This window comes from Rhopalosiphum padi, chromosome 3 (genome assembly GCF_020882245.1).
Source record: "Rhopalosiphum padi isolate XX-2018 chromosome 3, ASM2088224v1, whole genome shotgun sequence".
NCBI classification, from domain to species: Eukaryota; Metazoa; Arthropoda; class Insecta; order Hemiptera; family Aphididae; genus Rhopalosiphum; species Rhopalosiphum padi.
The window spans coordinates 52917223-52944382 of NC_083599.1; the positions used below are offsets into that span (position 1 = coordinate 52917223).

At 28.4% G+C, this 27160-nt stretch overlaps 1 protein-coding gene across 3 annotated transcripts in view; it reads left to right on the top strand.

The window, feature by feature from the left end:
• LOC132924466 (filamin-A) overlaps window positions 1–27160 on the top strand; it is a 108250-nt gene that overhangs the window by 39095 nt on the left and 41995 nt on the right. For 2 of the 3 annotated variants that reach the window (XM_060988802.1, XM_060988800.1), the window contains 18 exons: window positions 13843–13993; window positions 14744–14853; window positions 14939–15036; window positions 15100–15227; window positions 15324–15462; window positions 15520–15760; window positions 15832–16032; window positions 16106–16243; window positions 17878–18135; window positions 19055–19245; window positions 19316–19423; window positions 19922–20029; window positions 20627–20789; window positions 22192–22416; window positions 23971–24552; window positions 25280–25453; window positions 25531–25695; window positions 26591–26763. In XM_060988802.1, the coding sequence (XP_060844785.1) occupies window positions 13843–13993; window positions 14744–14853; window positions 14939–15036; window positions 15100–15227; window positions 15324–15462; window positions 15520–15760; window positions 15832–16032; window positions 16106–16243; window positions 17878–18135; window positions 19055–19245; window positions 19316–19423; window positions 19922–20029; window positions 20627–20789; window positions 22192–22416; window positions 23971–24552; window positions 25280–25453; window positions 25531–25695; window positions 26591–26763 (3353 nt within the window). The remainder of the gene's footprint in view (window positions 1–13842; window positions 13994–14743; window positions 14854–14938; window positions 15037–15099; window positions 15228–15323; window positions 15463–15519; window positions 15761–15831; window positions 16033–16105; window positions 16244–17877; window positions 18136–19054; window positions 19246–19315; window positions 19424–19921; window positions 20030–20626; window positions 20790–22191; window positions 22417–23970; window positions 24553–25279; window positions 25454–25530; window positions 25696–26590; window positions 26764–27160) is intronic. The other variant, XM_060988803.1, reaches the window with a different exon arrangement.

Below are 27160 nucleotides of genomic sequence, written 5' to 3' on the forward strand. Positions count from 1 at the left end.
TATATATTGGTGATTAAGTGTATTAAGATTTAGATTTTAGTATCTATTGCACAAAAATATTTTTCCGATAATTTAAAAATATTTTTGATACTACGAGTATATTTTTATGGTAACAAGGATTCTGCAGTTCGTTAAGAGTTCGCCAGTAAGCAACATCATACTAGGTATACGTATTAAAACACAACAATTATTATTGTACCCGGCGTTTGCTCCTGTGATTAACGTTATATTATCATAATATTATATGGACTAATTGATTGTTCTATTGTTGTCCAATGAGTTCGTGTCAGCAAAAAGTTCTTATCCGTGCACATTTCTTCCGATTATTGTTATTGGCACGTGACGTCAGCTGTCGTGGAATGCGTACGGGTCTGCTAAAATAATAATAATATTTAAAATCGGTACACATATTACACGACTCGATTTGAAATAAATAGAATTTAATTATGTCAATACGAATTATAACGACAAAAAATATTAAATATCACTTTCTTCATAAAACACGTATGAATTAAAAATATAATATTATGATAATAACATTGTTTAAAAATAGGATCTTAAACTAGATGACCTAGAAAAATTAGAAAAACTCTATAAATTGACATAACACTCAAACAGTGTATATTTTACTGTGGAAATTATTAAAATAAATTAAGAAACATTATTTTATATTTTATACTAAAATTTATTTTTTGCACATATAATATTATTATGTAAATATTTTTATCAAATTAAATTTATTTGGGTTTAATGAATAGTTAAATTATATTTCAAATTATATTCTACACACAAAATTCCATTTGTATTTTTATGCTTATTTAAAATAATTAATAACAATTTAATATACATATACTCACAGAAGTATAAAAATTAAAATGTATTGTACGATCAAATTATATAAAAAAAAATAACTATAAAGCAAAGGTTTCCGTAATAAGGTAAAATAAAACTTGTGCCATTAAATTCCAATTATATACTCTATGAATCTAATTCTATAGATATCAGTCATCAGGTAGGTATTATAGAGGGAAAAAATATAAATACATTAAGTATCAGATTTTATTAATTGTAACTTAAAATATACAAATGTCACCAAAAATAAATTACGTTCATTATTAATACAATATTCTTTACAATTTACAGACAGTAATTTATCCAATTCAGGCTAACTAGTAAAAAATTGATAATATGTATAAATTCATGTTTGTGATAATTATATGTATATGATATTATATTTGTATAATACATATTGATACTGAAAATCAAATTATTCTATTCATTCAAAATTAAGATGCAAATATCGTTTTTTAGAGTTCTTATATTTTTCGTTATCCTTTCTCTGTTACAAACGTACTATTAAGTTCCTTTGTTCATAAAATAAAATATGCAAATTATAAGCTTAGTTATCTATATTATAGTTTCTACAGAAAGAAATAAAGAATTTAATAGTAAAAAAATGTTTGAAGTACATTTATGTAGGAATGATACACATTTTAAATTATATTATTATTTCTAGTAACTATTAAAGTGATGCTTTAATAATTATAATACTTTTCCAGGCATCAGTAGTTTGGTACCACTTATTCTAATTGTATAAATTTAAAACTTAAAATGTATGTCAATGTGTTTTTTATTTGATATTTTTTGAAATTTTAACATAATATGATTCAATCCAAAGGTTAGGTTCATTTAGGATTATACAAAAAAAAAAATGAATGTAATTAGAATATTTTGGGAAAAAAACTTAGCATTAAAAGGGTTAAAAGTTAAAACGTTATACTTCTCTAACATAGCCTTTGTTATCGACCGTTACTCGAATAATCACTGCAGACGAGTAATTGATAAATTACCCTTTCGGCGTACCACACAATAACTAAACACGTTTTCTCAATGGTTACTGATTCGACACGATTTACGCGTAGGTTAAGTTATGGTTAGGAATTTAGGATACACACGCCGCGCAAAACTATTACACGGGTGTGTAGTATACTAAAATAATGCGTTAGACTAACGTAAAATCTGACGCGGATCATTCGAATAATTTCCGTCGTACGGTAATCGTGCTTGGGATAAAATAAAAAATAAAAAACAGAGTCGTCTAATATAATCGGCACATTGTTGCGGGATACAGTTTCTGGTTCAGCAGTATAAGGAATAATAGAGAACGAGACCAAGATGAAGAAGAAGAAGTAAGTAAAGGGAAAAAAATGAATAACCTGTTATTCGTAGAGCATTCGTACCCCTTGGGCAATTTTTATATCTTCGACGTCGAGAGCAGTCAGACGAGAATTATCTCATTTAAAGTATCTAAACGTTCCTCTACCGGCTAAATCGTATTGGTAACTATATAATCATGATTGAATTTTATTTATAAACGGACCTATTAATTTATTTTCATCATTTGGCGTAACAGCTTGTTTGACAAAAATTTCTATTATCAGATACTATTTCATATTATACAATCCACGAAACAGTGGTGCGAATTGTGTCCAGTGCAAAATATCTACAATATGATAATATATACTCGATGAGCAAACTGAAATAATACAATATTTTCTTTTAACAATTTATTATAGTGTCTGTATTTTATTCAAACGATCTTAAACCATTTGATGTATACGAAATACTGTGTTTAAATAATAGAAGTTACAACACGTTAGAATGTATTTTTGCAAGAATTTCGAGCGCTTTTATTATGAAATTATATCATCAACGAAATGTTGCAAATAGGTTCTGATCTAAGAAAGTAAAAATGACATCGGAGAACGATTTAAGGTTGAATAATGTATACATATATATATTATATTAATAATTTTACGGTCTAATATTTTAATACTATAATCGACTGATAGATTAATAAAACGATTCAGTTATCGAATAATGTAACAACTGTTTAAACATTTTGAACATTAATTTATCATGAATTACTCGTATAATAAAAATTAAAGTTTCTAATAGAAAAAAAATATCCAATTTCCAACTATGTAAATTAAATATTAGAATATTTATTTTTGATAATATGTTTTCTTAGAGGTGTCAAAGTTTTAACAACTAACATAAATAATTGTTACGCAATATTAAATTTTAATTTTAATAAACCTTTTTTTTTTAATATGATTTGGAACCTTCTCATGGTCTTTGATGTATATTTTAATAGTTATAAATATATCGTCAGTTTATGAATTGTATAGGTAGTAGGTATATAGGTTATGAATTACTATGGAATTTAAAGCAACGGATTATTGTAAAATGAATAAATAACTTGTAGGGCTTATAAATTTAGGTTAATTGAAGTATTTTATTCTTTTAACTCTGTCAAGTTTTATAGTTTTAGTAGAGGTACTCAATATAATAATATTGATATTTTATTCGCAATCTTTAGTAAAAAAATTTAAATATTAAAATCTGTTAAATTTTCGGTTTAGAAAGAATTTTATTTTTTGTATGTATAACCCGTTAATATATATTCCCTTTTAAAAATTAAACTTGACATAAAACTATTAATTCATTTTTAATACAATTTATGAACTTTAGATTTAAGTAATATATTATCAAATATTTACATTATGTTGATCGGCAAAATGCCATCGAAATGTTAAGGTAATCATATTGAGTTACGTAAAACGAAATAAAACTAATTATGTTTACTTAATTATTTTGGTATTTCATGCTATATGACTATTATTATTATAAGGTCTTTTGGGACTAATTCAAGGTTTAAGTCAAAATAACGTTAAATTTTTTCAAATGTACAATAAATTATTAAAAGTATGTCAAATAAGAAATATATTTTAAAACAATTTTCATCATTTAATTGCATTTTTACATTTAAAAAGAAAATGTACAGTCAATTTGAAAAAAATATTACATTTTTTGAACAATTTTAAAATAAATTGGAAATTGAACAAAGGCATTAACGGATATTTTGTTGAATGTGTAAGACCTAAGACCTGTAAGAGTGCTTTATACGTTCATCTGTTATTAAATGAAAGCTGCAGGCTTCAAGTTGAAGGTTACTAGTTGTTTAAATTGTATCATGAGTTATGCTTAGGTATATAATATATTTATATATATATATATATGTACATTTAAATAAGGTAAATAAATAAATAATAAGTTATAATATGCTCATTGTACTGTATACTAATATATCTATCATTATTATTATAAATGTTATGGACGCGTACTAAACCTTAGGAAAGGGGCTAGAAAACGTCATCTTAAGAGTAGTTTGACCATCTCAAAATCCACCCCCTCCCATAGCAATCAATGACAGTAGTACTTATTAGTTAGTTATTCATTATAAAAAAAATATGTTTAGAATTTTCCGAAATACATTTAAACAGCAATATCACGCACTATTCAAGAGATACTCGTATATTATAAATAAATGATGGTATTAACCAAAGCATTGCCTATATAGTTTGTTCAGTATGTTGATCTGTAAGCAATTTAATATTATATAAACAATTATATATTATATCTTTATTGTACCGTAATCCATTGCGCACAACCCAATTAGAAGTCGTGTATTATTGTAATAAAAAATATTTGTACACATTTAAATTGGTTACACAATGCTGTGATTGACAAAAATATTATGTTTAATATTGCCTGAACACGACCCGCGACCGTCCACACTCCACACAATATATTAGTCTCCGCTGAATTAAATTATGTTCGCAATCACACAATCAAACATGGGTACTTAACTATTATTGACCATTATCTATATATAAAAGAAGTGAATAATTTCTCGTTTCAAAAATCGATTGTCAAAAGGACGATCTACGCCGATAAAAAAAAACATGATTATAATTTATAATATTTCTCTGTCGAAGGATAATTATAGGGTAATTCTGCAAGTGGGCAAAACGCTGTGAGTATAGGCACTAATGTATATATTATAGGTATGTATCTACTATTATACACGAACGCAAATGCTTCTCACAGTTGTAGTCTTCTTATAAGCTATTTTACATGGCCAAAATAAATATTAATGCTAACTGTTAATGGATCATTCAAATTTAAAATAATTACATCAATATTAAACGTGAAAACAAAAATTTCAATTTAACTATATTACCTAGTACATAAAAATTAAAAAAAACCGTTATAAATCAAATTCATATTATATACCTATTGTGGAAATACAAGAATTGCTCATTATTTTTCAAAAGTATTAATGTTAAAAAATATTGACTGTGACGAACTATTCACTTGTATACATTAATAATAAAAATAATATAATATTAGATATGTAAAGTGTCCATATATTCCGGTTTGCCATGTCCAGCAGCGTAGCCATAAGTTATAAATTATACCCATAATATTAATTGTATACATTTTAAATGGACATTTCTCAGAATTCGTATCGAATGATTACAGATGTACATACATCAACGTAATTGCAAAATTATAATAGGCGAGTATATTATTATATACTCAAACTTATTATAATATTATGTAGGTAGCGTATAAAACAAACGATTGGCCATTATTGACAATATAATCGGAACGGTTGTCACTCGTCAGATGTTAACAACAATAAAGGGTTTGGAAATTCCTAGTTGCAAATTACCATTCATTTAATATACGATGTAGGTATTTACCGTTTCAATGAATTTTATATTATCGATCGGGTATAGGCTTACCGAAATTGTATGTAGATGTAGATCTAGAAATATGTAATATAATTCGAGAGAGGCAGGGCGGGAAGACCACGTTTTTCAGAAAGTCAACAAATATATTATTTTAAATATTTAAATTAGATATAACATATTTTTCAATATAATGACGAATTTGTAAATTTAACTGAAATACTGTATAAGTATACGAGATGTAAGCGCACGATTTTCTTCTCTCTCTGGCGCACGTACAACAAAGCAACTTTGGGTTCGGCAAAATCAATCTTATGTTGTAAACTTTAATACCAGAGTGAATTGACCTATTATCAAACTCAATATTAGTAACATTATAATATATTTGTGTACGTTGTTTTTTTAACGAAATTATAATTTGTATGCAATTTATTGATATGTAAAATATTATACTTAAAAAATGTACAGATAATATTCATAACATACATACGTTTTCTATGTAAGTGAGAGAAAATAAGTGCATTGATATATCCTCTCGATGAGTTGTATTTTGGTCAGTCTTTAACTTTCATCCGTCTTTGATGGTAGTTGACGTATAAGAAATCCAGCCGTTGTTCAATCTCAATTATTCATATAAAAATGGAAGTAGTGAAATCGGAAAAAAAAATAACTTATCATGGTTTTACATAAACAATAATTATAATCTCGATTTGTCAATAATCGTCCGCTGAAAATGGCTCTCAATAAATTTCTAATAAGTTTTTTATCACTTCAAAAGGTAAATACATTATATTATAGTCTATTAATTTAGATCAGTGATAAAAAATAACATATTTAAATATTTTTAATAATCTTACATTATATTGTTTATTATTATTATATCACTAATAAATCTTTTTTTTATTAAAAAAAAATAAACAGACTTTTTTTCGTTTAGTAATTTTATGGTCGGACTTTTTTTTCTGAAAAATTAAATCAGATATTTTTTTAAACTCTCGTGTACGGTGGTATACATGTAACATGTTTACAAATAATATAATATGTACACCATCGCGGGAGTATATTATTATTATACGAAGTTTATACGATTATAAGATTGTATTTTAAAATATCGATGTGTGATATCGGTAGGAACTAACATGATATTATAATATATAGTATGACGTCGTCCTATATACGACGAGGTGTAATATGATGTTGTAATACATTATACAGTAATATTTTGGTCCGATAGAACATATTATTATTATTATTTTAGCGTAGGTACTAGATAGGCGAATAATTTGCCTATGACTGTGTAGTGGCACTTCCATACATGAAACACCGAGTTTTACATTATTTTCGTTTGTTGCTGCACCGCTGGTCAGCGGATTCTTTTTGGTAACTATACCGGAACAATACACACATAGCACGTTTTGTACACACTCATACTGTTATGAATGTAACAAGTACGCGTGCGCAGGTCTAACTATGCGTCTATGCGTCCGATAAAAATTACCATAATACGTATTACTGGTTGCGGTCCGAAAACCAAACCCATATGGTATAATAATAAGTACCTACCTATACGATATACGTAATATATATATATATATCGTGTACTATGCAGGCATACATTAATATCATATTATTATTATTAATAATATATACGCAAGTCGTCGAATGTAACGTTATTGTGACGATAAAGATTATTAAATTTTGATTACTTGTCTATCGTCCCATAGCTATGTATAGCGAAACCTCTGAATACCGGACATTTTCGGTCAGAGGATTTAGTTTGTAGTATGTAGTTTTTATCCAATAAAAAGTCAGGTGGCCGTTATGGGAGGTATAATTATGTTATACTGGTGGAATTTTGTGGCTCACGGAACGTTAAAACTCAGAGGTAGATATGATGGAAATAATAGTGGTTGAATTGATTGAAGCTCCGACACTTGTCAACTAGGATGATATGATTAACTTGTTATAAAGCAAAATTTTAAATCGGTCCAATAACTCTGAATAAATGAGTATAATATACTCAGAATTAGGTCGGTCGTAATTTTTTATTTTTTACTTTTTAAGATTTCAGTATTTGTAGTATTCAATTGTATTGTTATGGAACTTACACGGCATGCGTTTTAAATAATAATAAAAAAAAAATTATCAACGATTAGGTGTACAAAATTAAACTTGTTGCCATTTGAACTTTGGAGTCTGCTCCTGTATAGTATAATTGAAAGTAAAAACAAATGGGTGCATTATTTGTAGAAGTAAAAATAATAATAATTTTCATATTAAAATTTATTTTTGGACCAATCAAAAACGGTGGCAATTGATGTTAGTGTATTGATTATGTAATCTGTTGTATTAGTACCTATATGTAATCTTAACTTAACCATATACTAAAAAGATGTTTTACAGAATATATCAAATATAATATAAAGACGTCGCGATGACTCGTCGTTTTGCTGTTTTAAAAAAATAATGAAAAAAAATGTATACGTTGTAAGCGCGTAATTACATTTTTTTATGATTTCTGTTATATTATGGATATTATGCTTGTTAATATTATATAAAACTTCACTAGTCTTACGGTGTTTTATCTTGTTTATCTCCTATACGATTTATACCATTCATTTATCATCACTTCAACCTACGCCTCTGTTTTCTTTTTAACTGGATTTCATAGATATTATACCGAATTCAAATTATTCTTGTTTCTTGTACAGTGATACATGACTTGGATAAAACCTGAATCGTCGCACACACAATCGTATTCTTCCATATAAAATAATATATACCTAGAGGGTTTGTCGTTGTTTATTCTCGAACATACGACCCGCAAACTACTATTATACTAAGATGTATAAAATATATTAACCCTTCCTGTCGGTTAGTTTTAAAACCTTTAAATTTTAAGAAACACGAAATAAACTGTTTTTTTGACGACTTTAGTGTCGACTTTGATGACTTTACTAACGACAAAAACATCGCCATAAAACTGAACTCTTTTAGTCCTCAAACCTCTAAACCTCTAGTTAGTATCACTACTATCACTAGTAGTTATATTATGTTAGTTGTTATTCTTTTTTTGATACCGAGTACACTTGATCTTTGTATGATATTTTTTAAGAAATGTATTTTTAATTGATAATGATTTTATATCGCATTAAAAAATCTTTACAAAAATTCAAGTACTTGTATCTATTTGGTTATTTACATTTTTATTGAAAATATTAATACAATTTTATAGATTAAGATCGGAATTGAAATTAGCTATTGTATAATAATTAAAAATCAAACCACTCTATTTACATGTCGAATACGAATTGAGTGTACACTGTACATAGTATAGTTATAATAATATGCACTATATTCGACGAGCCACTTTCTGCCAGGTTAAAAGATTTAATTAGTTTACGTCTGACGTTTGATTTACTTATAATTTTAAAAGGCTATTACAATATTATAATCATCAATTATAGTTAAAACGATTTCAAAATGATTTGAATTTCAAGTATTTCAATTATAATTTATAAAACATGATTTTTATTTAGTAGATATTATACCAAAAATTAGTTATTTACATATAATTATAATACTTAAATCAAAAGAATTTGGCTTGAAAATGACTTCTTATAATATAGTTCGTTTTAAATATTTCGTTATATTTACGAAGGTTCTACGCGATAAAGATTTTTTCTAGTTTCGTGCATGAGGGTGAAATATTGAAAAATTTGATTGCAGTAAAAAAAACTTATTGCTATATAATGTAATTGTATAAATAATTCAAACATTATATTATTGTTCAGTGTAAACCCTCGAGTATGATGTATTATTGCGTTATTAAACCTAATAATCCACACGTGTTTTATTTTATAGGCGTGCATATAATTTTTGTTTACAGTTATCTAAATATATATAAATATGAAAAATACTTATCAATAAAATTTCGTATGGCTTATACATATATATATACATATATATATTATGGTCGTATTATAGATAAAATTATAAATTGCTAGTTATTTCCCTATTTTTGTATGTAATAATATACATACCTGCAATATTTTAGACACACGCCATCGATTGTTGGTGACTTGTATGATATTCCATATATATATATAAATATTTAGCGCACTTTAAATAGGTATATTACGATTTCTTCCCTAACATTTAACAACGATTGTACTATATATTACTACTACGTCTACGTGTATAGTATTAGTACTATTAGTAGACTAATATTATGCACAAAACAAAGTAATTTTGAAATGATTTTTCCATCTGGGTGATTGGTTACGAATAATTAATAATAATCTATAGAACAGATTAGATTCCACAGATAAAAGGTCTTATGGCCGATCAGAAATAATTCACCACTTATAGGTATGTGGAAATTTAAAAAAAAAACAGTAAAATGCACTTAACACTAACTAAATATAATTTTACTTGTAAGTTATTCTGGTTTCGTGATTTAGTGTTTGTAAATCGGTCAGTAAATTCGGTGTATACTAATTATTTATTAAATTAATGATAAAATGTTTATGACTAGTAAAATACAATATTGTATAATTAGACTTAAATTAGTAAATTTATAAGGGTGTATAATAAGCATAACGGATAAATTAAACTGCAGGAAGATCCATTTATATTAACCTGATACACTACCAATATAGTTTTACTGATTAATTTTTTAAATATTTTTCGGGTTTTCTTTTAGCTATATAATATTATTATATACTAATATGCGTTTAAAGTGTAGATGAGACTGGCACTTAATTTATCCTCTGACGTTTAAATTAATTATTATTAATAAAAAAAAAAAAATGCTTATTATAATTGTCTTTTATTCATTTATGCGTTAAAACTTCCAAATATAAATGAATTGCTGTTTCGGCACACAAGATAAAAAAAATATATATATAAATCATGGATTGTTAAAAACGAATAGAATGGCTGATTGAATGAATTGTAGTATTACATAATATAATTATACGTACGGAAGAAGTATACTTCACAATCTGCACAAAGAATGAGACAACAAGTGTATAGCATGTCTGCAGGTGATGGATAAACGGATCACCCGGTAGGTTCGGCAGATACTTATATATATATATATAATATATAAGGTACGCGTATGGTTTCGTTGTTTTACATATATTTATAATATACCTTAACGTGCATAATATATATATATATATTGTACATAGTAAAAAATTACGTGGTACCTATAATACGTACACAAGCGCGCGCGCGTTACGCTTTATGCTTCAGATACCAGAGCATCGAATTCTCTACAGTATGCAGTAACTATATATAGACGATATTTTTTTTTAACTCGCACCAAACCGTCATCGAACCGATTATGATGTCATGCCGCTTCGCCGTTGTTCCATTAGTATAGGTACCTCCTACCTATGCTTTTGAATAATTTTTGTATTATTGTTTTTACATACTATAGGTATTGATAGATACTATTATTACATCACTGATTAATTCCACCATGTGTCTATAACAGTATATTATTATGCAGTCATACCTAGGAACGCAAATCATATAAACATTAATCACATATTAAATGCCTAGTCTTGAAAAGTGATGAAATACAAAAAAAATACTGTATATTATTGCAGGTAGATACTATACATGTATAAACATATGTATACGCCTATTTTTATAAAATATCTATAGACTATAGAGAGGTATCTTTAAAATAGTATAGGTATCTACTACCCTTTGCGCTTACTCCTGAGTCGTACTTATTCGTTACCCTTCCACCTGATGACGGGAAAATATATTCACTTCACAAGCTATTCTTTTAAATTCAAATCAGTGAAAGTGTTTATAAAATGTAAGATATACTAGTATTAATATATTATCTACCTACCTAAATATTAAATAATATTGATTATACCTATAAGGTTTTTTTTATCGGTACAATATAGTCGAGTTTAATGTCTTATAAAAAAATTAGTTTTTATTGTAAAACAAAAAAAATCTATTTGAATTAGTAAGTGTAGTGTTGACATCTACATTATAATTTAAAATACCTGCGAATCTGTGTTATTAGAGTGTAATAATAAATTAATACTCTTATTATATTAAACTCTTATCGCAGAACCACTTTAAATTCAGATGAAAATAAAATATCTTGACAGTATTATACATGTGATATTATATTATGTAACATAATTTATGTTTATCAAAAGGGTATTGGAGATCCAATTTGATGGCTAAAATGTTTTTAAATAGCTTACTTATATGAAAAATACCTATTGAATTAAACTTTAAAGGACATTTTGGTTTTATTTTGAAGGTTAAAAGTTGTACCGAATTTGATTTTTAGCTTGTATATCTAGTAAAATGAGCTCAACTGTAAGAATCGTTGATAGGTATAGAAAATAAAAATTTTTTATTGACAGCTGAGACTTATCAGTTTATAGTTATTCGTTAATATTTGCAGTGTTAGGTATTAAATACAATTTGATAATAAAGTTTTATACTTCTATAGTGTATATAAAATTTAAATGGAAAACAAAATTTGAATAATTACATATCATAATAAAGGTATAAAAAACTATAATCAATTGAAATAAATGTAGTTCTTTTGATAAAGACTATAAATGTCTTATGAGTTACGAAGCATTGATTTGGAGAACGATGGTAATACCTATGTTTTAAATGTCATCGTCTAACGGTTTTATAGTAATTAAACCCACGTGGTAGATATCACATAAAATGAGAAAATAAATATAAAAATATTATATATACCTTTATTATAATATATTATTGTTTTAAATCAATATTGGACTTTGTACATATAATTAACAGTTATTTTTTGTTTCTATAATATAATAGCATGCATGTTTAATTTAAATTATTTCGTATAGTCGTTAATCACATTTTGACAATTTCTTTAAATTTAAAATAATATTATTTTACCTCTGTTGATATTTCTATACGTTCTACGTACAATAATTTTGCCTACACTAATAATTTATTACAAGCAGTGCGTGTACAGCGAATGCCGTCTATTATTAAAGTCCATCAAAGAAAATGACTTTCGATATTGCATTATTGTCATATTTTATGTTTAAAACACGAATATTATTTATCACTGTCCGCTCAATTAACTATTGCATGCCGAATATGGTCGGTTAAGGAATTACCAAGAATGCGTGTGTCTGCCATATAATACAATATTATTGTATAAAAAATATATCATATTATTATACTATTGCTGTTAAAATATATTTTATGGTATTAAACCGTGATTATGTGTTTGACATATCTTGTTTTATATGCGTTTATCGCTACGTTAAAAACAAAATGACGTTTAACATTGACTCGTGCGCATTTTTTACACCGAACATTATTATTTTTTATTTCTTTAACCGTAAAGTCATTTAATGTTGATTTTAATAACGTTATATTATTATATGCTGCCAGTTTTAAACGGGAAATTCAATTTCGCCGACGATATAACTAACATTTTAAGCATAATATAATAGCAAATAAAATTATGCATTACTACCATAAACATTACACAACTATTTATAGGCGATTATTGTTAATTTCATTAACTTATAACGTAAATTTAAATAAATATTTTTTTAATTGTCTAGTAAATTTTTCACAGTAAAATTATATTACGATTGTTACATTATTATTTTTTCAATATAATAACGGTGTCTGTTAGTTTTTGGATTATGATTTTGTTCTGAAGCGATAACGTTAAATTTGAAAAACATCGACGATTCTTACTTATTTATAAACTTTTTTAATACCTATCTAGTTATTTTCGAATAAATTGCAGAAAATGAATAACTATGAATAATAAAATATTTATTGAAATGTTGATTTTAAAACAACCGTACGTGTTTAGTTATGATAAGTTTTCCGGAATTTCCCACCTGATAACAATCATATTTTTGATAACCAAATAATCAGACAATTTCTACCAATCCACAATTATAATTACGAAATAATATAGTAATTTAAAAGTAGCATACCTACAGTTAAATTTAAAAATTACTTATGAAATGTTTGATTATTAAATTAATATTTTAGTTAAAAAATCATAACGCGAAAGTTTTCAGATAACGGTACCTATTTAATGTTATTTAATAGAAATAATAATATTATTATTAGTCACGTTTAAAATAGTACTTTGTAATATGTAGAAACAACTATTATATTATATAATGAAAATATTTTCTTAGTCTTAAAATAATATTGTATTATAATTATTTTACAGATTCTTCCGATATTGTCGATTGCAAATTGAAATTGATTTTGGGATTAATATGGACGTTGATTTTACATTACTCTATATCGATGCCAATGTGGGATGGCGAATTTGGCGGCGAGCAAGTACCAAACGAAAAAGGGCCGACACCGAAACAAAGGTAATATACAGACACACAATATAATTTAAATATAATATTCATAAAAATTAATCACTTTTCTCTCTAACACCATACTTTTCTTATTATTGTTGAACAAAGTTTAAACTATGTGTACATATTTGGAAAATTAAATTTTCTTTTGCCTGTAGTTTTGACTTTTGAATCCAAATATTTTGTTAGAATTTTGTTTCATTTTTATAAATTTCTGTCTATGTTGTACAGTATAAAAAACGAATAAAAATAAAATCAAGGTCGTGCCGGTATAAAAGAAACGTAAATGTTTTTACATGTCAAGATGCATGTATTATGCCCTAACTGTTATAGAGTTAAGGGTGCAGACGGTGTGGAATGTTAAGTAGATAGGTAGTGTACAGATACCAGACGAATAAGAACGCGTACAGTCGAAGGGTGGTGTTTTGAGTATACGAAAAGATGAAAGGATTAAAGCATTGTTGTCTGCTTCGACTAAATAAATATAAACTCAAACCCTGTTATCGTTTGTAGACGCTTTAAACGTTAAAATGCACTGGACGAAATGAAATGAATAAAAAAAAAAAATTAACGGATTTAATGCGTTTTTCGTGTAAGCGGTACCTGGGGCATTATAATATCTGGGATACTGTAGCTATGATTAAATCTAACAAAGGATACATAATATGTATACATGTAACGACGAATCGACGAATTTTATTTTTTTTATTGTAGACGCAAAGAAATATATTATAATACTAAAATATACGTGTCGTTTAGGTTGCTGAACTGGATCCAGAGTAAGGTACCGGATATACCGATTTCGAATTTCACTACAGATTGGAATGACGGAAAGGCCGTCGGTGCTTTGGTCGACGCTGTGGCTCCGGGTAATTTTGATAAGACAACGTCATTATTTTGCAAAAAAAATATTCAATGGCCTTTCAACTTTTAATTATTATTATAAATGTATAGGATTGTGTCCGGACTGGCAGGATTGGAAATCCGACAACGCACTTAAGAATGCATCAGAAGCTATGGGCTTGGCTGACGATTGGCTTAACATAAAACAAGTAATTTGTCACAATGACGTTTGAACGAACGTTTCAAAAATCGTTAATAAACTATTTTTGTAGCTTATCAAACCTGAAGAATTGGTCAGTCCTAACATGGACGAGCAATCTATGATGACCTATCTATCTCAGTATCCGAACGCAAAGTTGAAACAAGGAGCACCGATTAGATCGAAAACCAACCCAAGCCGGTATAAATATTATTGTATTTTATTTCGATTTAGTAAAAAGGCGTTTTTAAAGTTCAAATATTCTGAATGTATAATATTATCTTTATTTCCGTTTAGCGTTCGTGTGTATGGTCCCGGAATTGAACCCACCGGACCAGTTGTGGGAGCCAAAACGAATTTCACCGTCGAAACGTTTTCCGCTGGCAAAGGCACAGTCAATGTTACTGTGGAAAATCCCAAAGGAAAAGCTGAACCGGTAAGCACCTCATCACCACTCAAATTGTGATTATTCATAATTGAATATATTTTTAAGGTTGATCTGGTTTTCAACAATGACCGAAGTCAAACTTACACAGCTACGTACAAGCCGGTTGTCGAAGGACCGCATAAAGTACATGTGAACTTTTCCGGTGTCCCGACTCCGAAATCTCCGTATCAAGTTAATGTGGATGCATCGGCTGGTGATCCAAACAAAGTTAATGTATTCGGGCCTGGTATACAGCCTGAAGGTGTATTCACGAGCAGACCTACTTATTTCGAAATTCATACAAAAGGTAAATATACTTATTTTTTAAATTATTTATTATATTAAGATCGTTAAAATTTAAACATCGTGTTTTTTAAGATGCCGGAAAAGGTGTTCCTGAGGTGATAATTCTCGATCCTGCTGGCAGAGAGAATACGATACCGGTGAAACTCAAGAAAGAACCTAACGGAGTGTATATTTGCGATTACACGCCGGTCGTTCAAGGAGTGCACTCTGTTAATGTTTTCTTCGCAAATCAACCTATCCCGCTGAGTCCATTCGCTGTCGGCGTATCGAATGGTATGGAATAACACATTAGGAAATATTATTATTTTTCAATTTGATTTAAATATTTGTATGAATTTTTGTATAGCATCGGATGCTAAACGCGTAAGGGCCTTTGGGCGTGGTATACAACCGCATGGCCTTAGAGTCCAAGATGAAGCTAAATTCAAAATAGTCACAGACGGAGCAGGCGAAGGCGTTCCCGAAGTGAACGTAATCGGACCGGGTAAAAACTTTATCAGTGTTTATATTACGTTAATTCCTAATTTCAGGTTAAGTCCACATAATAATCTGCCAAATATGAGATCAATATTACTTTCGTATTAAATTATTTTTAATTATCAACTGGAAAATAATAAATGTTAGTTATTGCCAGCATTTGAATTTTTGCAAAATAAATTATTAAAAAGTATTGATTTCTAAAAAAAAATTACAAAATATAAAATAAAATGAGAAAATTAATAGCAAATATTTGCTGTGTATTAAGTGTTGTTATATTTACTTCATCATTAAGTAACTCTATGAAATGTTAAATTTTCGATGATAAAAATAATTTTAATCAAAATTATTGCATAAAAAAAACTATTCTGATCGAAGAAATTCTGTCAACCTATATGGCTATATTACTGGGTATATTTAATAGTATAAATGGTATAGTTATTAAAATAAGTGATTTATTTTACTATAAGTAATACGGTAGATTTCATTATTAGTAATACGATACATTTTTGCCAAAAACAATGTATTTTTTATTCTATTATAATAATTAATTATTATAATAGTGTAATATATTTAAATCATATACAATTGTTATTAACTTATAAATTAAAACCAGATAGCTGTAAAACAATAATAGATTTGTGGTAAAATTGCATACAATTAATCTTCATTTCTATATTCAATTTTGTATAAATTTTAACAAATATCTACATGTAAAAAAAGTTGTTACAATATTTATTGGTTATACTATATAAAATACTTATGATAAATCTTGTGTTAAATTTTCAACAATGCTTATATATGAAAATTAAATATTTAATATATTTTTAACTACAAAATTATTTACAAATTGTGTAATTTTAATTAATTTCGTCAATATTTAAAGTTCAAATTCTTATAAATAAAAATCGTGACTTTAATATTTATAAGTGACAATAATAATAACTTATAAAACATCTTGTACTAATTTTTCAAGCACTTTTACCCATTATTTTTAACATTTATAGGAAAAAAAACGAAAAAAAATTGAAAGCTTTAAATAAATAGCATATAAGAACCTTACATTTTTAAAATACAAAATTAAATTACCATCCTTAGTAAATTTAATATAAACATTTAGTGAAAATTGTTAGTATCAAAAGTTATTTGTTTTTGAGTTACATCAAATATATTAAATGTTAAATACTAGTTTTGTTTAAAAATTTTCAGTTTTTTTTCTGGTTATATTGAAAATTATTGAGGATATTTCAGTTTAAAGTCCAGCATTAAAGTTTTGAAAGAGTTTATTGTCATAAATTTCGACAGTTATAAAAATAAAAATAAACATCGTTTTAAAAATAATACATTCAATACTTCGCTTAATACCTAAAATTGGTGAAATATTCGTGAAATTTGTGTAAAAATAACAAAAAAAGAGACATTATGCAAAAAACAAAATAAAGTTAATAATACTAGAATAATTTGGACCAAAATAATTAAAATATGATTTTGCTTTTGAATTTAATCTAGGAATGTTTACTTTTCTAAACAGAAATTACCCGTAACATAAACAATACATTTTTTCTAGATTCTTATTATTATTGTAATAAACTTAGACAAAGAGAGTGTAGCTAATAAACAAAATAATTGATTTATGCGTAGGTGGAGTCAAAGAACCTGTAAACATGAAAAAACTCGACGCGCACACGTATGAAGCTACATACTATCCAAGAAAAGTTGGACGGCATGTGGTTATGGTGACCTTTGGAGGAGTGGAAATTCCAAAAGCACCGTTCGAAGTTCACGTAAACCCGTTCAAGGAGACTTTGATTCGTGCTTATGGTCCTGGACTTACTGATGGCGTAGTTTCGCACCCAGCGATGTTCACAGTCGAAACCAACGGAGAAACTGGTTCGCTAGGCAAGTAAAAAAATCAGTAAAGGTGCTTTTGTAGTGGTGCACAACACTTTCCCAAAAAAAGTTTGAGACGAGGTCTTAGAGAATAAATTAAAATTAGCTAAGATCCTATATTATATTTAATAATATTATCCAAAAGAATATCTATAACTCGTCAGTTTAATTTTCAAAATTTGTATTTTTATTTTTGCGTTTTTGTTATTATTTAAATTAAAATTTATAATTAATTAAATTTAAAAATGTTAATGATTGTGTAAGAAATAATAAATAATATATACGTTTATAATGGCTATATCAAACCTCCAGATACGGGCTATCAACAGTGTTAAAGTTATATTATTGTATAGTGCAATTGAGTATTTTGTGGATGCTTAACTAAATTGGCATCATAATTTATAATAGGCAAATAACTAAATTATTTTTTTGGCGCTCCACTGATTATTTCTATAAGAAAATTGCTACATATCACAAATCTATGCAATATTATTGAAAAACATGTGATAAAAATAACATGTTACAAATTCTATAATGTAATTGGGTATTAGTCATAAGCGGTAGATGATTTCAATTTATTACTTTTTATAAAATGTACAGTTTTTGAATAGACGTATATACTTATATTTTTCTTTTAATTTACTATTTCTGAGTTCATTGTTGGCACATTACTTAGTAACGGGTTAAATTTGAATACACTTATTTCCCAATTACTTTATAATATAACAATACAATATCGATGTCACTATAAATACTTGAATTTGAAATATTGTTGTCTTGAATAAATAAAAACAACAAACAGACTATTAGATCCAATAACGTGACTTCTATGTTATTAAATATTACTAATACACTATGTAGTATGTATTAACAATTTATAACTGACATATTACCTGTTCATTTTGTAATGAAAAATATTGCATTTCAGGATTCAGTATTGAAGGACCATCAAAGGCGAAAATTGATTGTCAGGACAATGGCGACGGATCGGCGGATGTCAGGTATTATCCGATGGCGCCAGGAGAGTACGCCGTGCATATATTATGCGATAACGAGGACATACCGAAGTCGCCCTACATGGCAAACATTGTACCTAGTACGGATTTCTATCCTGACAAAGTAAGACAACAATTATTATTGATAATTATTATGTTATTATAAATTTCTAATATATTGATAACGTGTACAGGTGAACTGTTACGGTAGTGGACTGCAACCAAATGGTGTCATACAAGGAAAACCGGCCGAATTTGTCATAGATACGAAAAAGGCTGGGGTAGCTCCACTTGACGTAAAGGTAATAAATTCTAGAAAAAAAAATACCTGTTCAATATATTATTATTTTTAATATTTAAATATATTACGAGTATACTACATGTGATAATAAAGTCAGTTGCGATGATGTTTTTATTTAGCTTTTCTTTAATTTGGTTTATCGCTGTAATACACTTATTAACCCATACACCTGACAAATTTGTCATCCACAGTTTATACTACTACTTGCGAGGAAAGATTATGTACAAAATAAGAAATATTAAATCAAATGTAGTTAATGATTTATGCTTTAAAATTAACTTATAAATTATTATTTCCTTTTTCTACAATCCCCTTCGTGTTGTTATTTATATATAAAGTTACTATATGATTGCTATGATATGCTGATCGCTACAATAGTACATATAATCATTAAAAAAATATTCAAATATAAATTAGAAAATTGTATGCAATCATATTTAAAAAGTAAAAATAGTTAATATTTTGTTCGATGCAACACTTTTAAACTTTGATTTTACAGGTCATCGATTCAAGTGGCAACTTTGTAGAACCCATTTTGAAAGACAACAGAGACGGCACATTTTCGTGCAAGTACGTTCCGAAAGCGATTGGTAAACACACGCTACAGGTAAATCATAAAAATAACAACATACTTTATCAAAAAAATGATGTCTAATCTATTAATAAAGTAAAATGGCAGTTTACTAATTACGCTTAAAATTATATTTTAATATATCGATTGCGCTAAAAACATTTTACAATACCTGAGTAAAACTTATTAGTTAGTATAATAATTATATAATAAATGAATACACTTACCGATTATTTTGTGAGTATTAATACATAATATAATATAAATAAATAATTATTTTTCTTCACATTTAACAATTGACTTTACTTACGTGATTTAAATGTGCGTAATAATAATAACGTTTCATACATTTCCCGATACTGTTACAAAATATATATTATAACCAGTCACTCAAACCAGTAATAAATAAATAAATTAATTAATAAGTTTTTAATTTTCATATAAGCGTATTAGTGTGTAAAATTTATGTTTATGAAATTAGATCGAACAACAATATTTTTATATTTGAAAGTAGGTAAATTTGGATTTAAGCGCATTGGTACACTGATCTTAAACAAAAAAATTGTTTTAGGCACAATTGTTCCACGCTAAAAAAAATAACTATCGCTCATGTTTTGTACTGTTTCTATATAGGTGAGTTACGGAGGCGTTGCTGTACCACAAAGTCCATTCCGCGTTTTCGTGTCACAGCCATTGAACGCGAACAAAGTACAAATATTTGGACCCGGTATCGAATCCGGCGTCAAGACCAATAAACCCAATCATTTTACCATCGATTGTTCGAATGCCGGAATTGGTAAATTTGCGTAGAGATCATAATAATATATTATTATTTTACACAATACGCGATTGAATTTTACTTGGGACTTCACTTCTTTACATTGTTATAATGACGCAATCCATATTATTATACTATGCAATGCCTTCTTAAACATTTCATTCAAAATGTTATTTGGAACCGACTAAAATCAAATTAACAAATTCATACAGTATTTTTAATTTTTTACTTGTAACTTATCTGATGAAACAGATGATATTATTATTCATTAAAAATTAGGCCATAAAAAAAACAATTTCATGATAACGATAATTATTAGTTTATGTCATTCATTTATCTAAGCGTCTGGATTATTAAAAAAAAAAGAATGTTGTCTAAAGAATTTTATAAATATTATATTGGTAGGTATTATAATATATGGTTAAATTAAAGAAATTACAATGGTAGTAAAAAACAATTCTACTGATAAATATTAATGTAACTGACAACTAAGCTCTACAGAGTCTTATGCAACATATTTGTAATATAATATAATAATGTGCTTTATTTTCAAATTGAAAACAACGATTATGCAACATTGTGGAAACTGGTATCTATTGTTGTACCGTTTTAGTTCGAAATAGACATCACATAATAATATTTGAGATTCTAGAACCTTGTAAGATAACATTAATAATCTTTAGAATGTTATTATGGAGCAGTCGTGATGCAATTTTAGATTACTAAAAATAATATAAATTTTTTTTTAAATAAAACATTAATTATGTTCAAGCAAATTTACTACACGCTTATACCAAAGTCGACGACCCTGGCTCGGTAAAACATTTTTCACATTAATCTCTGCGAACATTTGTTTTTATAAATAATTAAAAATACAATCAAATAAACTGTGTGCATATTAACGATGAGAAAACTTCCAACGAAGCAACTTAAGTCAATATAATTTATAACAACCATGTTTTTGTTTAAATACCTTTGCATATAACATAATTTGTTCTTATTATTGAACCATGAATGAAAGTTTTGTACTAGCTGACATAAGCACAACAAGAGGGGGGGGTATTAATATGAAAATATTTATTAGGTAACAAAAATAAGAGAAAATAGAAACTTGAGTAAATTAGTATTTTTTTTTTTTGTATGTGTTATATTTTAAGTGAATATATAGGGGTGTGGGGCAACGCCCCCATGGGTTACTTTTCATGTAATATCAGGTGGCGGCTATAGCACCTCAAAATTTTAGCCACTGCCTGCTGATATATTTTAATGGAATTATGCAAATATGTTTACCTAACAATATTCATAAGTTGTAAAATGTATACTCAAAACAGTCAAAACCCATAATGAGAACGTCGTATTGTACAATAATATAATACAGTAAATGCAAATTATAATTGATGTGAGTTTATCAATTTCTTAGGCGAATTGAACGTAAATCTTGTCAACGAAAAAGGAGTCAACGTGCCATTGCAAGTCAACGACAACGAAGACGGTTCGTTCCTTATTGACTATGTCCCGACCACTTCAGGTGTTCATAATTTGAATTGCACTTATGGTGGAGTGAAGGTGCCTGATTGCCCAATCAAGATCAATGTACAATCTCCGGTAGACTTGTCCAAAGTAAAAGTGGATGGTCTCGAAACGCGTAAGTTATTTCAAACGTAGAGTGATTTTATAATGTATTATTAAGAGATTTTTATCGATACATTTGTTTAAAATCTAGCGTTATAGCGTTTATTACTTAATGATCTCTATATGATAGGTACCTATTTATTTCTGCTTTTTTACTATATTAATAATATGTATTGTCAATTTGGTGCAAGTGTCATGATATATGTTCATGTGCAATGGGAAAATACATAAAAACACAAAGCTGGGAAAATGATGATTACGAGTTAATAAGTAAATTTTAATTTACTAGCATAATTCATCGGTATAATATTTTATTAATTTAACTGTGATTTACCTAATTAGATTTTTTGCCTCTACGTAAATTTAAATTCAACTTATAATTTTCTATGTTAGATCATATTCAAAAGGTTCCTAATTAATATTTTATACTTAAATAGTTAAATGTGATTACTTATTATAAATTTACAATGTCAGCATAAATGTAGATTTAATTGAGTTTTATTGAAAGGACTAGAATATTTCTACATAAAATGGGCGAATTAATATAATAACCTAAAATAAAATAATAATAATTTTAATTTTGGACAAATCAGTGATCGTTTCTCTTGTAACTACATTTTTTATCATTAAAATGGTTTGATTTTATTCATTTATACAGATTATTCTATGGCTGCCGTCCCATGTAACTAGAAATTGTCTGGTTTTTTGCCCCTGAATAAAAAACCGGCTCCGACACAGAGGTCACGAGAAAAAATATTTTTAGCATATTTGAGTACATTTCAGGGGTATTTAATTTCGTTAAAATAGTGTATCGTATATTGTAATTGTGGGTAAAACACTAATTTATTTTTATACAATACAAGAAAAGTATATTTCGTAGGTTTTCTTAGAGAATATTAGCTGCATACCTTCTACTTTTTAGTATACAAATCCGGACTTTTGTCATATATTTGCTTATATTAAAACTATAAAATATATAATCAACACGTGAATGTCACGGTGAAAAAAAATATTGAATGTTAATATTGTATAATGACTTTTAAAATTTGAAAAAATAATTACACCTGTATACGTCTGAAACTTGTGTTTCATTATGTCATACACGTAAAAGCCTTAATTACAAGGCAGGAAATTGACAAATAAGTTAATTTATTTTTAATACAAACTACGTACATTTAAATATACCTTATTTTGTATAAATTATTTTTTTATGGATAAAAAATAATAATCGCAAAAAGGTATTATTTATAAGTGTTGTAAATAATAAATTTTGTATTGTCCAAAAATTGATTGTACTATTTCTGGATTTCATTTGGGATTAACATAAACTAACATATACATACCGCTGCCCAAATAATTGTCCATAAAATATCGATCCTGCCCAATTGGTTAGGTGATTATCTAACCTACCCAATTCAAACCTCACTATACAATAAAACTATATAATACATAACCCAGTTTAAGTTAAAACTGAACTATAATTAATAGTCTTAAAAAACTTATTGAGCTAATTATTATTATTATTATTATTATTATTACTATTATTCGTCTTCGGGTGACCACGCAGTGGCGCCGGTCAACAGTCTTCAGCAGTTTCGGGTGATAACGCGGGAAGCGGGTCGTGCGGAATTCGCGGTGGTGATCACCAGCCCGTCCGGTGGTTCGGTAACGGCGCACGTGGTGCCCGTAGTCGACGGTTACGTGGTCAACTTCACGCCGACCGAGGTGGGCGAGTACCGACTGAGCGTGACGCTGGGCGGCGAACCGGCGGGCCGCCAGTACCGGATGACGTGCACGCGGGCCAGCGACCCGACCAAGGTGACGGCCCGCGGGCCCGGGCTGGCCGGCGGTCCGGTCAACCGACCCGCCGAGTTTACCATCGACACGAAGCGCGCCGGCCAGGGCGGCCTGGGCGTGACTGTCGAGGGCCCGTGCGAAGCGGCCATCAATTGCCGGGACAACGGGGACGGCACGTGCTCGGTGGCGTACATGCCCGTCGAGGCCGGCCACTACGTCATAAACATCACGTTCGACGACCACCCGATTCCAGGGTCGCCGTTCAACGCGCTGGTCGGTGGCCGGGCGGCCGGCGATGCGCCGCGTCCGCCCAACAACGTTAAGGCGTCCGGCAACGGTCTGCTGGCCAACGGTAAACACGTACCACAAGTCGTCGTCGCTAACCGCAGTGTTCCAAGCGTGTTACCGTGTGTCCGCGATGTGTGTGCCGAGCGTGTTCGCGTGTTGTGCGGTTTTTTTTGGTTTTGATTTGCGACCAGTTTTTTGACTTTAAAGCTTATAATATAATGAATACGCCAGGCTGACAAATAAACAATTATTAACATGTATTTTTTTTTTTTTTATTAATCGTTTACTACAGTTTGTTAAAATGTGTTACTATTTGTCTGTATTATCGTTGTACATACGTTCTACTGTATACAATACATCGATGCTTTGAAAAGCAAAATCTCGTGACCATTAACATCATAAGTAGATTCGGAAACATCGAAAACGTAACTACATTACTGATGCTATTCTACTTACTGCTACTATACCTACTGCCACATTAACCATAAATACGGTGTATTATTATTATATTCCAGTGTGAGTGAAATGTACCTAAGCCGCGTATAAAATAAATGTAATTATTACTATTTTTTCAGCTTAGACCTTTCCGTAGTTAATTGATCTAATAGATTATTGTGTTATTTTTTTATGCTGTTTAATAACTTGCTATAGCAATACAGAGTACACTCTGTGTATCATTATAGTTGATTTTGACTTTTTGTTTGATTTTGTAGTACTTACTCGTTTTTGATGGATTTTAGTTGAATCGCAAAAATCAGTAATTTATTATTTTTTTTTTAAATTTAATTTAGGCGTATTTTTGGGATCGCCGACTGACTTCTCCGTGGATTCACGAGCCGTCGCCAAGTACGGCCAAGGAGTTGTTACGTGTACAGTTACTAATCCATCTGGCAGCCGGACCGAAACGTTCATAACGCCTCAAAGCGACGGAACATACAAAATCAGTTACACCCCGTTCGAAGAAGGTATTATTTTCGTCTTAACTCTTAATCTTTGATCATGTTATACAATAATACGTTTAAATTTGTTTTCAATTTTATAGGACCACATACCATTGACATTTATTACGATGGCGTGCCCATAGTTGGCTCACCGTTTTCCGTGAACGTGAAACGAGGTACTGACGCCAGCAAGTGCAGAGCGTTCGGACCTGGTCTGACTAAAGGAATAATCAACAAAGTCAACGCTTTTACCGTCGAAACAAAAGGTGATTCGTTTAGGATTTTTTTGATTGTTTTCAAATCAGAAATCCTATCGCCTTTAAAATACAAATTTTAATTTAAATCATGCAAATATACTGTTAAGGCCATAGGTTGTTGCGTAATATCGAAATTATATAAAAATGCATTAAATTTGTATTAGAGCTTAAACACTTATTCTAAAAAATATCGGACAAATTGACTGATTCATAGTTTTTTTCAATAATATTAAAATTAACTATTATGCACCATCTTGAAAATAATATAAGTTATTGTTCCAAATATTGTTTAAATTAAATAGTTTAATTTGTGATAATTAAAATTATTGCCATATTGTATTATAATATTTTCTATAATTCAATACTTTATTAGAGTTATCTAATATTTTTTTTAATTGTAAATCTTACGTACATTAATGTTATTACACATTTACACATACTATTGACAAAAGTTTAAGCAAATCGATATTTTAAAATGTTTATTATTTGAACCTTAAACGGCTTAAATATATATTAATTATTTCGCATTTTATTTGTTACCAATATTATACTATATTAAAGTATGAAGTAGAAAAATAATCCGTGCTCACAAAAGCAATACATTATTGTTTGTATTAAAAATGTATTTGTCATTTTGCTTGAATTTTATTTCACTATTAATATATTATATTATTGCTATTTAATCATGTATATTATGATAAAAATGTAATTTAATTACATAACTCTTTAAAAATATAACTAAAGTAATAAATTACATCTTAAAACGAAAATATTAAAATGATTAGGAATGATATAGTTAGTCTCTATGTCAACTTACTGATATAACCGATACGAGAATACGTAATGTAACTGTGTAAAAATTGCTTTTGAAAAACTTAAACATAATATTTTTGTAATTATATAGGTGCTGGCACTGGAAGCTTAGGTTTGGCCATCGAAGGACCGTCTGAGGCCAAAATGACGTGCAAAGACAATCGTGATGGTTCATGTTCGGTTGAATATACGCCTACAGAATCTGGTGATTACGATGTGAGCATTCAGTTTGCTGAAAAACACATTCCTGGATCACCATTTAAGGTATTATTCAAATGTTAACTATAATTTTATTATTTATTAACCATCGTTAGTCAGTATTTGTCCCATTTTGATCTCAATTTAAACACAGCAAATCTTACATTAACAAAACCTCAATAATTTCGGATGATATAAAACTATTGGCTATATAAATATGTATTGTTGCGTGTCAAATATATCAAAGACTGTACACTTTTTCGAGCTGACCTCAAGCAACTGCTGGAATTTTGAACTGATTTACTCGAGCTTATACTCAACGTTGTTTTCACTCAGATTGTGATAACTACTTAGTCTGAGAATAAAAATCCACTAGTATAAAACGAATTTATACAAAAATTTAACATTTGCTATCATCATTTTACTTAAACACTGAGTATTACCGTTGGATATTTCCGTAATC